We start from the raw sequence: 13,392 nt of genomic DNA, 5'->3' as shown, positions 1-13,392 counted from the left end.
TGTGCAAAACTAAGACTGAAATCCAAGTTTTCTGATCCCTGCTCCTGGTGACTATTTATACATGGTCTTGGGTTTCTGGCCTTTTCAGGAAACAGACCATAAGACTCTGAAAAATGCTAAGTTTAGTGAATTTAGGGCTCCCACATGTGGGTGAACTCCCACTTGTTTCTTTCTTTTCTTTTTTTTGAGGCAGGTCTCTCTCTGTCACCCAGCCTGCAGTCTACTGGTGTGATCATGGCTCATTGCAGCCTCAACCACTTGGGCTCAAGCAGTCCTCAATTCTCCCACCTTAGACTCGCGAGTAGCTGGGACTACAATCACACACCACTACACCCAGTTAATTTTTGTTTGTTTGTTTGTTTGTTTTTGTTTTTTAGTAGCGACGGGGTCTTTGTTTTGTTGCCTAGGCTGGTCTTGAACTCCTGGAATTAAACCATCGTCCTGCCTTGGCCTCCAAAAAGTGCTCGGATTATAGCCGTGAACCACCACACCTGGCCCCACATGTTTCTTTATGACATTGTGGTGCCTCATGGGCTCCTTTTGTTTTTCTAACTCCGTACTTGAGCTTTAGTATATAATGAAGAATTCTGGAGTGAAGCTGAAACATATCTTGCACACTTCAGTCTGGAGTGGACATTGCTGACAATACCACACTTGACTGGATCTTCCAGGCTCTGTTTCTAGAACTTCTTGGGAAGAGGTTGTTAGAGTTGCAACGAAGATGGCAACTTGGCAGTAAATCATCCCCTTGTATTACACTTGGGAGAAAAATAATGCAGTTATACATTAATTCATCAAACAGATGAATTCTTATTGTATGACGAGATATAAGGAGATAGTGATGTTTATCTCTGTTCCTCATCAGGGAGCTCCCTTTTTCTTCCCTTTGGTGATGGTGGGCTGTGGTTCTTTCATTGTCTGGGCCTGTGGCCCCCTCAGGGAACCCTGTTTCAGTGGCTAGATATGGTTATGGCTAAAGCAGACCTTCTTTGCTGTCAGGTATGTGAGGCCTGTGCTTGAGACAGTTCTTAGATTTGCTCACTCTTTAGCTACTGTCACCATTGACTTAATACTGAAGATATTAGAACTACTTCTTTTTTTTTTTTTTTTCCTTCTCAGGAAGCTCTAATTGACTTTTACCCTCTGTTTGAATAAAGCTTTTTCTTTCTTTTGCTGTATCTCCCTGATTGCATTTAATTATAAGAAATTTGTTGCTCATTATCGTTAAAATACAGTTTATTGAAACTGGCTGCCTAGTATATCTTCAGTTGTGTTATATGTGGTATCATATTTCTTTTTTTTTTTTGAGACGGAGTCTCACCCTGTCACCCAGGCTGGAATGCAGTGGCACGATCTCAGCTCACTGCAGCCTCCACCTCCTGGGTTCAAGCGATTCTCCTGCCTCAGCCTCCCGAGTAGCTGGGACTCCAGGCATGTGCCACCACGCCTGGCTAATTTTTTTTTTTTTTTGAGACAGAGTCTTGCCCTGTTGTCCAGGCTAGAAGGCAGTGGCACAATCTCAGCTGACTGCAACTTCTGCCTGCCGGGTTCCAGTGATTCTCCTGCCTCAGCCTCCCGAGTAGCTGGGATTACAGGCACCCGCCACTGCACCCGGCCCCGGCTAATTTTTATATTTTTAGTAGAGATGGGGTTTCCCCATCTTGGCCAGGCTGGTGTTGAACTGCTGACCTCATGATCCACCCGCCTTGGCCTCCCAAAGTGCTGGGATTATAGGCGTGAGCCACCATGCCTGGTCCCATAATTCTTTAGTAGTCTTATTTTACAGCTATGGCTTCATTCCATATATGTTTATTAACAGAATATGGCAGAGAAAGTGCAAATTCACCTGAAATAGCATCAAGATTGTTGTAATTAAAGAAATTATTTGTCTCACCAAGTGTACTTGGTTGTTATATTGGTCATTTTATCTTTAGGATACTGCTTTTCTATTTTTTTCTCCAATTATGTTTATATATCAAGTGGATTCATTCCCTTTATTTAAAATAGGTAGCTCTTGCCCCCACATAGTGAACTGCTCAAATTTATGCAATGAATATGATAATTAGTTTTCAAAGTATAAAACAGTGGCAATTTTCGCAAATAATTCAGAAGGATTGGGAAGACAGAAGAGATTATAATCTATTTTTTAATATGCTATTTTTCTGACCCCCAAATCACTTTTTCCCATGTATAAAGTGCCTAGGCTTATTGGAAAATTTAAAATACAAGGAACCCTAAAGCCAAGTGCTGTAGGACAATAATGTGTCTTTGAATTATATTTAGATCCTGAGTAACTACAGTCAGTTTTAAGCAGTGACCTCTACTTAGGAAGGTTCTCATTTTGTTTCTATATTTTTATTCCAATATTTTATGCTTAGGAAAACTGATTAGCAGATAATGATTTAAAAAAAAATAAGGACAAGACCCATATACTTTGTCAGTGATTTTTTTTACTTGTGAATCTATATGTCTAATTTGCAAAATATATTTCTGATGTAGAGCTATCAATTTTGTGGAAACTCTAATCAAGACAAAGGTAATGATGGATATATACTACAGTACTGGCTGGCATGGTGGCTCATGTCTATAATCCCAACACTTTGGGAAGCCAACGTGGGAGGATTGCTTAAGCTAGGAGTTTGAGACCATCCTGAGCAACATAGGGAGACCCTGTCTCTACACAAAATAAAAAAATTACCCAGGTGTGGTGGCTGCTCACCACACCCAGCCCCAACTTTTTTAAAACAATGAACATATACTAATTTTACTACAAGATAAGAAAACACGGCCGGGCACAGTGGCTCACGCCTGTAATCCCAGCACTTTGGGAGGCCGAGGTGGGCAGATCACGAGGTCAAGAGATCTAGACCATCGTGGCCAACATGGTGAAACCCCGTCTTTACTAAAAATACAAAAATTAGCTGGGTGTGGTGGCATGCACCTGTAGTCCCAGCTACTCGGGAGGCTGAGGCATGAGAATTTCTTGAACCTGGGAGGCGGACATTGCAGTGAGCCGAGATCATGCCACTGCACTTCAACCTGGCAAAAGAGCAAGACTCCATCTCAAAAAAAAAAAAAAAATTGGACAATATGGAAAGATACAAGAAATTAAAATTTTACTTCTGATATACATCTTTCCAGGCTGTTTTTAATGTGTGTGTGAACATATTTATATAATATCATATTATAAATGATTTTTTGTAGGTTGTGATTTTGTCTTAGTAGGGTATATCTTAGATAGGATATTAGACATTTTGTTCCAAAATTTTCACTAATATAAACAATCCCTTGATCATATTTCTATTCCTATTCTTTACATACTAATTCCATTTTTTTGTTTATGAAGTAGGATTGCCGGGTATGGGAAATGCACATTTTTTAAAACTTTGATTCACATATTCTTCATATTCTTATTTTTTTTTTGAGACAGGGTCTGGCTCTGTTGCCCAGGCTGGAGTACAGTGCCATGATCTCAGCTCACTGCAACCTCTGCCTCCTGGGCTCAAGCCATCCTCCTACCTCAGCCTCCCAAGTAGCTGGGACTACAGGCACATGCCACCACACCTTGTTAATTTTTGTGTTTTCTATAGAGACGGGGTTTCACCATATTCCCCAGGCTGGTCTCAAACTCCTGAGCTCAAGCTGTCCACCCACCTTGACCTCCCAAAGTGCTGGGATTAAGGCATGAGCCACTATGCCCAGTCATACATATTCATATTTCTAATAAAAAATATATGAGAGGACTTTTCCCCTATTTTTGTTAATACTATTATTTAGGAATTTGATTTCATGATGTGGAGTTACAGATGATTTAAAATGTGGGTAATTTATTATTACTTTATAGTACTCTAGGATGATTCTTTATGTAGCTAAAGGGAAGTGCATTGATTTTTATTTAATTTCAGAATGACGTTCTGCCCCTTTCAAACTCAGTGCCTGAAGATGTGGGAAAAGCTGACCAATTAAAAGATGAAGGTGAATATTTCATACAAAAATGACTGACTTAGTAAAGCTTTCTGAAACTGTGGAGGAAATTACTGTCAATTGATATAGTTCTGATTACACCACCAAGACTAGATTGTCATAAGTGCACATGGCAATTACAAAACAGAAATGAATGTGATGGGTAAGAAGCCTGGAAGTACAGAATGGCTTGTGGGCAGTACAGTTACAGCTTGCTTCAAGAGAAGCAGATCTGTTGTGAGTAAAAGTTGCAGAACACATAACTTAAGGGCGAATTGCTTCTGACTGTTTTTGCTACTTATACTGTAGGATCTCAAATTCTTCTTTAACTTAAAAAGAGGAAAATAGTTTTCAGCCTTATTTTAGCTTTCATGTGTTTAGTGTTTTTGAGTTCTTTGAAATTTGTTAAGGTAGGCACATGGTACTTGTTTATTAGCTAGCACTTTTGATTACTACATTATTAAATTTTATACTAGTTGGCTATTGAAGCATTCTTGGTTTTAAGAAATAAGTCACTGTTGAGGATTTGTGTTCCATTTTTCCATTATGTCAGCTATGTTAAGCTATAGACGGGAGGCAGGTCAGGCCTGTAAGATTTGTACTACAAAGCTGTAGGGTATAGTCCTTGTCTTTAGCAGTGAGTGACAGCCAATAAATCCTCTGTTCTATTATAGACAGAGGGTTACTAGGGAATATGCTATGTTCAGAAACATTTTCTAGCCTTTTCTTTATTCCATACCTTGAAGAAGGCAGTTGAGTTAAAAAATATATATCACGGCCAGGCATGGTGGTCCACACCTGTAATCCCAGCACTTTGGGAGGCTGAGGTGGGTGGATCATGAGGTCAGGAGATCAAGACCATCCTGGCCAACACGGTGAAACCCTGTCTCTACTAAAAATACAAAAATTAGCTGGGCCTGGTGGTGTGTGCCTGTAATCCCAGCTACTCAGGAGGATGAGGCAGGAGAATTGCTTGAACCCAGCAGACGGAGGTTGCGGTGAGCCAAGATCACGCCACTGCACTCCAACCTGGCAACAGAGGGAGACTCCATCTCAAAAAAAAAATATATATATATATATATATATGTGTGTGTGTGTGTGTGTGTATTTTTATATATATATATATATATATAAAATCACCTGGTATCTAAAAAGGTGGATATGAAACAATTATACTGTTCCTATTCCTTGGGCATGGTCATTTCTCTAGGTCTGTAAATATATACCTATATCACTGTGGTTTTTGTTTTTGTTTTTTTTTTTTTTGAGAGAGAGTCTGTCTCTGCCGCCTAGGCTGGAGTGCAGTGGCAGGATCTTGGCTCACTGCAACCTCTGCTTCTTGGGTTCATGCAATTCTCCTGCCTCAGCCTCCCGAGTAGCTGGGATCATAGGCGCGTGCCACCACGCCTGGTGAATTTTTTTGTATTTTTAGTAGAGATGGGGTTTCACCATGTTGGCCAGGCTGGTCTTGAACTACTGACCTCATGTGATCCGCCTGCCTCAGCCTCCCAAAGTGCTGAGATTACAGGCTTGAGCCACCACGCCTGGCCTTTATCACTGTTTTTAATGGCTGTGTAGTGTTACATGATACTGTTTGAGCATGTCTTACTTACCTAGACAGATAATTTTGTAATCCTAAATAACACTGTCTTTGATATTTTTGTCAATATTTCTTTTTGCTACTTTGTTCTTTTTTTGAGATGGAGTCTGGCTCTGTTGCTCAGGCTGGAGTGCAGTGGTGCAATCTTGGCTCACTGCAACCTCTGCCTCCCAGGTTCAAATGATTCTCCTGCCTCAGCCTCCCGAGTAGCTGGGACTACAGGCATGTGCCACCACACCCAGCTAATTTTTGTATTTTTAATAGAGACAGAGTTTCACCATGTTGGCCAGGCTGGTCTCGAACTCCTGACCTCAGGTGATCCACCCACCTCGGCCTCCCAAAGTGCCAGGATTACAGATGTGCGCCACTGCACCCAACCCTGAATTTTTATATGTTAAGTATTTTATATGTTAAATATTTTATATGTTAAATATGTTAAGCCTTTTATCATTAGCCTATAGTATACATGTGTATAATATTTGTGGTATGTATATATACATTATGATATCTACACCTTTGAGGTGACACAGGAAAAGACATACAGTACAGTTTTATAATGTAATCATAAAATGCCATCAAGACAAAGAGCCCAACAGCAACATCAAAGTCTCAATAACCCAGAAAATTAAAATGTTTGACATGGAAATCAAACTATCTTTGCTAATATAAACTTTTTGTTTCTTCATAAAAAACGATGTTATCCTCTCAGTTTCCTTAGAGGCTTTCTATTGATTTCTTTTTTGGGGAAGATCCAAATTAATTTTTTTAACTCGAAAAGATATTTGTTGCAATATAATTCATATGTCATACAATTTACTTCTTTAAAGGGTACAATGCATTAGTTTCTCGTATATTCAGAGTTGTGCAGCCATTACCATAATCAATTATAGAAATTTTTTTTTTTTTTCTTGAGACAGGGTCTCACTCTTTCGACCAGGGTGCAGTGCAGTGACAATAGTACAGATCACTGCAGCCTCAACCTCCTGGGCTCAAGCAATCCTCCCACTTCAGCCTCCTGAATAGCTGGGACTACAGGCACACGCCACCACCCCGGCTAATTTTTTTTTTTTTTTTTTTTGTAGAGATAGGGTTTCACCATGTTCCCAAGCTGGTTTCTAATTCCTGGGCTCAAGCCATACTCCTGCCTTGCCCTCCCAAAGTGCTGGGATTACAAGGATGAGCCATCATACCCGGACTACAGAACATTTTTATAACCCCCCAAACAAAAACCATGTGCTTATTAGCAGTCACCCTTTATATTCATTTTTGATTCCTAATTTACAGTAATTTGAATATTCTGTTTTTGTTCCTTGGAAATTTATGCCCCATTCTTCCTGTTAAGTAGCTAATGATCTATTAAGAACAAGGCTAATGTAAGAGTTTCTGGTTTAAGAAAACTCGAAAGAATCACAGATACCTTTGAGATGTAAATCATTCCTCCTAATCTCCATTGTTTCTAATATTTTCTTTTTCTTTTTCTTTTTTTTTTTAAGACAGGGTTTCACTCTGTCACCCATGCTGGAATGCAGTGGCACAATCACGGCTCACTGCAGCTTCAACCTCCTGAGTTATGTGATATTCCTGCTTCAGCCTCCAAGTAGCTGGGACTACAAGCGTGCACCACTGCGCCTGGCTAATTTTTTTAATTATTCTTTTTGTTGAGATGGGGGGGGGGGGGTCCCACTATATTGCCCAGGCTGGTCTCGAACTCCTGGCCTCAAGTGATCCTCCCACCTTCACTTCCCAAAGTGTTGGGATTACAGGCATGAGCCACCACGCCCAGACATATTTTGAACATTGGTTCTTACAAGTGCAGAGGACACTACTTTTTCATTTAATGGTATACAAAAAATACCCATAGGAAATCTCTTATTTTGCTGACATTTTATTAACTTAGCTAAATTACTGCCAGATGTATCTGCAGATGCCCTTGCTGAAAATCAGTACTTTGCAGGCTAGCCATGGTATCTGAAATTCTCTTTCTAGAAATTAATCTCTTCAAATCCCCTTTTAAAAAGAATCTAACTCTGGAAGGGATAGCACATAAAAATATTATCTGCCACTATCATGATAGCATGATTAGTTTTATCAGCTTATCCTCAGCAGCGTTCTGAGAACTTGATTATCAGCAGATGTGTGTTTTAACAGGGAAAGAGTGGAAGACCAGGTCCAGATTGAGATGGTGATTAGGGAGGGTGTTGCATCTGGAACGGGCTGGGGCAGCTCTAAAAGGGAGGAGAGAGATGAAGATAAGGAAGGTGAGAAGAGATTCACTTTTGCCATGAGATAGTCATAATTGTTGCATTTACTCTTTAAGTCTGGATTTTATAAGGTATATAAACATTAATTTTTTAAAAGACTTTGCATTGTTAAAATGATTCAAACACACTGAAAGCTAAATAATAGCAACTCTGTAGTACAATGTAAAACTTTTTCCAGTGTGACTGAAAAATCATGAGGCTGACTTTCATATATAGTTTCCATGATTAAAATGTGTCTATCAGAGTGTATGTTTTTAATGTATATTATACTTACTGTACATACTGGTTACTTTATTTTAGGCAATAACCACATGAAAGAAGAAAATTATGCTGCTGCAGTGGATTGTTACACACAGGCAATAGAATTGGATCCCAATAATGCAGTTTACTATTGCAACAGGTAAACTAGCACTATTGTGGCAGGTTTGCAATTCTTAAACATTTAGATTAATAGCTCTGAAGGAAAATGCAAATCTTAATTATTTAGAAAATTTTGAAAGTTCAGAAAAATATAAAGAAGGAAGAAAAAATAAACTTACAAACTTACCACTCAGAGGCAACCACTGTTATTAATCTGTTAGCATATTTTGTCTTACATAAATTTATTTATTTGTTTGTTTATTTATTTATTTTTTTTGAGACGGAGTCTCACTCTGTCACCCAGGCTGGAGTGCAGTGGCATGATCTTGGCCTACTGCAAGCTCCGCCTCCCGGGTTCATGCCCTTCTCCTGCCTCAGCCTCCCAAGTAGCTGGGACTACAGGAGCCTGTTACCACGCCCGGCTAATTTTTTTGTATTTTTAGTAGAGATGGGGTTTCACCGTGTTAGCCAGGATGGTCTCGATCCCCTGACCTCGTGATCTGCCCGCCTCAGCCTCCCAAAGTGCTGGGATTACAGGCGTGAGCCACTGTGCCTGGCCTAAATTTATTCATTTTTATTTTTATTCTTTTTGAGACGTGGTCTCACTCTGTCACCTAGGCTGGAGTGCAGTGGCATGATCTCAGCTCACTGCAACCTCTGCCTCCTGAGTTCAAGTGATTCTCCCACCTCAGCCTCTGCTGCGACACCAGGTGGACTACAGGTGCACACCACCATGCCTGGCTAATTTTTGTATTTTTTTTTTGGTAGAGATGGGGTTTCACTGTTCATGTTGGCCAGGCTGGTCCTGAACTCCTGACTTCAAGTGATCTACCTGCCTTGGCCTCCCAAAGTGCTGGAATTACAAGCATGAGCCACCACACTCAGCCAGTTTATTCATTTTTAGATTCACCTTTGTTCACTGGTCTTATCAAAAATATGTCCTTATTTTATTGCAATCTTTCAAAAGCATTATTTAAATGGTTACAAATTAATCTCTATTACTACTGCTTATTCTTTTTTATATTTCCAGCACCTGTCATTGTGGCTAGCAAAGAAGTACTCAGCAAGAGTTATTTTTGAATAAGGAGATAGACATACCTTGGTTTACTTACCTATTGACCTGCTGGTGGACATGGAGGTTGCTTCCATTTTTTTTCAATATTATCATATAAAGCTGCAATGAACATCTGTTGTTTCTAAAATATTTTTCATGCCTTAGATTTTCTGGACTTTGGATTTATCCCTGGAAATGCACTTAGTAGATCTAGAAGTGCAAATTATTTTTAAAATTGTTGATGCAAATTACAAAATTGTCCCACCTTCTTTGAAAATATTTTGAAAATTCTCTCCCTAGGAATGTATCTGTTTTGGCTACGCCCTTGATCAGCACTAAGTATGCAAATGATTAATTATTGCTAATTTAATCTTGTTTTTATATTGTTCTAATTTATATTTAAGTACTGGTGAGGTTGGATATTTTTCAAATGTTGGCCATTTTTATTTGTTTTTTCCTAAATTTTCTATTTATACCTTCTATAGACTGAATGTTTCTGTCCCCTTAAAATTCATATACTAATGTGAATTTTAAGCCCAATCTCCAATGTGATGGTATTTGGAGGTGGGACCTTTGGAAGGTGATTAGGTCATGAGGCGGGGGTTAGTACCTTTATGAAAGAGACTCTGGAGAGCTCCCGTGTCCCTCTTGCCATGTGAGGACACAGCAGGAGGAGTACCCGTACCAGTTCTTAGCTTGTTTGACCGCAGACTTCTTTCTTCCTCTTTCTGGGCTCTGTCCTTTTTAACACGGGTCTGAGCCCCATAGGCTGCATTTCCCAGGCTCCTTTACCATCTGGCTTTTGTATGGGTTCAGCCATGGAGGTACTGGCAGGAGATTTGGAAGGTAGAAAGAAGAGAGAAGTCTAGGTATTTCTTTCTGCTTTTTAATTTAATTTTATTTTTTAACATCATGGTGTATATTCAGCAGGGGCTGCTTCTCATCCTTGTCTTCCTGCTTCCACCCGAGACACATACTGTTGTTCTGGTCTTTGCCAGGGGACCTTCGGTATTGGACTTTGTACTTTGTCCTTCAGTCTTACGGATGGTAGTGGCTTCCTGTTGTGAATTTCTGGATTGCTGTACAACCCGGTTTGGCCTCTCAGCTCTTCTACCACCTTATGTAATAAATTCCCTGAATTAAATTATTCTGTTTTAAATATTGAAGTTCCAGTAGAACTTTCTACAGTGATTGAAATGTTCTGTATCAGTACTGTCCAACTCAGTTGCCACTAGCCACAGTGGCCGTTGAGCACTTGAAATGTGGCTAGAGAGCAATTGAGGAACTAAATTTTTAATGTCTACATCAATTTAAAATTAATTTAGGCCGGGCGCGGTGGCCCACGCCTGTAATCCCAGCACTTTGGGAGGCCAAGGCGGAAGGCGGGCGGATCACGAGGTCAGAAGATTGAGACCACCCTGGCTAACACGGTGAAACCCCGTCTCTACTAAAAATACAAAAAATTAGCCGGGCGTGGTGGCGGGCGCCAGTAATCCAGCTACTCAGGAGGCTGAGGCAGGAGAATGGTGTGAACCCCGGAGGCGGAGCTTGTGGAGAGCCAAGATGGCGCCACCGCACTCCAGGCTGGGCGACAGAGCAAGACTGCATCTCAAAAAAAAAAAATTTTGAATTTAAATAGCCACATATGGCTTATGGCTGCTATATCAGACAGCAGAGCCCTATATTAAAGATATAGAACAAAAATCCATGTGTCTTATTTGCCTTTTAATGTTTTTCATATGTAAAAGTTTTAAAAATCTATGTAGTCCAAATTTTCTTTTCCTTTGAATTTTATTCCAGTGCTTTTAGACTTAAAGCTCTCCCCATTTACAGACTTGACAAATAACTTCTATTTTCTTATTTTTTCTTTCTTTTAAATTTTATCATCTCAAGTCTGTTTTGGTTACTGGCATTACTATTTTAACCCATTCGAAACTTGTTATGACGGCCTTATCACCTTTTATTTTATAGTAGGTTCTTAGGTTTGAAAGAGATCTTTAAGTTAACTTGGTCCAATATTTCATAAAGTCATTATTATCATATTTAGGGTAGTCACACCTTTCTGAGATAGCACTCTCTTCCCCTACCTTTTCTTTTGTGGTTATATCTGTTAGAAAGGTCTTCCTTATATTGACACTGAGTTTGTTTTCCTATAGCTCCTGTAGCTTCTATCGGTTGGTTTTACTTAAGGGTGTTTCCAGAATAATTATGATTCTTTTTTTTTTTTTTGAGATGGAGTCTTGCTCTGTCGCCCAGGCTGGAGTGCAGTGGCAGGATATTGGCTCACTGCAACCTCCGCCTCCCAGGTTCAAGTGATTCTCCTGTCTCAGTTTCCCAGGTAGCTGGGACTACAGGCATATGCCACCACTCCCGTCTAATTTTTGTATTTTTAGTAGAGATGGGGTTTCACCATCTTGGGCAGGCTGGAGTTGAACTCCTGACCTCAAGTGATCTACCTGCCTCAGCCTCCCAAAGTGCTGGGTTTATAGGTCTGAGCAACCACGCCCAGCCATGATTCTTATTTTTCTTTCCTTTTTTTTTTTTTTTTTTGTGAGACAGTCTCACTCTGTCACCCAGGCTGGAGTGCAGTGGCGCGATCTTGGCTCACTGCAAGCTCTGCCTCCCGGGTTCACGCCATTCTCCTGCCTCAGCCTCCCAAGTAGCTGGGACTACAGGCGCCCACCACCACACCCGGCTAATTTTTTTGTATTTTTCTTAGTAGATGGGGTTTCACCACGTTAGCCAGGATGGTCTCGATTTCCTGACCTTGTGATCCACCCGCCTCGGCCTCCCAAAGTGCTGGGATTACAGGCATGAGCCACCGCGCCCGGCTCATTCTTCTTTTTCATGACAGTACCTTACATTTTAAAATTTGCTACCATGTTCACTTTTCTTTTCTCCACATGCAATGTTTGAAGTTTCTTCTGTTATACTTCAGGTAGTACAGCTTTAAGTCCTGTACCTTCACTTGAAACTTGTTCCAGTTTACCTCTGTCTGTTAGATATAGTTCCCGGAAGATAAGACAATATATCTGGCATTAGTCTAACTAGACCAACAGTCTTGTAAGACTCTCATTTAACCTACTTTCTAGATAACATAACTATATATCAGCATATTCTAGCATTATTTGTTAAGTTCATATTTTGCTTTTGGTATATTATGGCCCTCTTTTTTCATAGATTCTATCATATAACTCAATCATATATATATTTGACAGGTTTTTACCAAATACCTGCTATGCACTAGCACTGCCACTGGAGGAACAATTGGTTGCTTATACTCAAATGCAGGCTCTTACGTTTTGCCCCTATCAAATTCTATCTTGTTATAATCTTCTATTTATTTGTCTTTTAAAGCTTTTTAAAAGGTTTAAAGATTATATATTAAAAGGTTTACAGATTATAAGTAATCTGTAAAGTAATGAATTTGCTCTTACTCCCGTTTTCATGTTATCCACAAACTTGAGAAGAGTACCATATCTTATATCAATAACAAGTTGGCTAGGTGCAGTGGCTCACGCCTATAATCCCAGCACTATGGAAGGCTGAGGCGGATAGATCACTTGAGGTCCGCAGTTCCTGGCCAATGTGATGAAATCCTATCTCTACTAAAAAGCAAAAACAAAAACCAAACAAACCAATCAACTACTGGAACTATAATAGAGAAGTGGTTAAGAGCAGGGGTTCTGAACCCAGACTCTTTTAAAAATATATATGTATTTCAGTAGCTTTGGGGGTATATGTGGTTTTTGGTTACATGGATGAATTATATAGTGGTGAAGTCTGAGATTTTAGTGAAACCATCACCCGAGTAGTGTACATTGTTCCAAACATGTAGTTTTTTATCTCTCATCTCCCTCCCATCCTCCCACTTCTGAGTCTCCAAAGTACATTATACTACTCTGTATGTCTTTGTGTACCAATAGCTTAGCTCCTACTTATACGTGAGAATACACAGCATTTGGTTTTCCATTCCTGAGTTATTTCACTTAGAGTTATGATCTCCAGCTCCATCCAACTTGCTGCAAAAGACATTATCTTGTTCTTTTTTGTGGCTGAGTAGTATTCCATAGTATATACATATATACAACATTTTCTTTATCCACTCATTGGCCAATGAGCCCTTAGTTGGTTCTACATCTTTGCACTTGTGA

At 39.8% G+C, this 13,392-nt stretch overlaps 1 protein-coding gene across 3 annotated transcripts in view; it reads left to right on the top strand.

Moving 5' to 3' along the window:
- The window catches only part of SGTB (small glutamine rich tetratricopeptide repeat co-chaperone beta), a 57,215-nt gene that overhangs the window by 10,512 nt on the left and 33,311 nt on the right, over positions 1 to 13,392 (top strand). For all 3 annotated transcript variants that reach the window (XM_024247280.3, XM_002815605.6, XM_054556416.2), the window contains exons 4-5: positions 3,906 to 3,975; positions 8,125 to 8,224. In XM_024247280.3, coding sequence (XP_024103048.2) covers positions 3,906 to 3,975; positions 8,125 to 8,224 — 170 coding nt within the window. The remainder of the gene's footprint in view (positions 1 to 3,905; positions 3,976 to 8,124; positions 8,225 to 13,392) is intronic.

The sequence above is a fragment of the Pongo abelii genome, chromosome 4, assembly GCF_028885655.2.
Source record: "Pongo abelii isolate AG06213 chromosome 4, NHGRI_mPonAbe1-v2.0_pri, whole genome shotgun sequence".
In the NCBI taxonomy this organism is placed as follows: domain Eukaryota; kingdom Metazoa; phylum Chordata; class Mammalia; order Primates; family Hominidae; genus Pongo; species Pongo abelii.
Note: the sequence above shows the minus strand (reverse complement) of the source record. Positions and strands in the feature narration are given on the sequence as shown.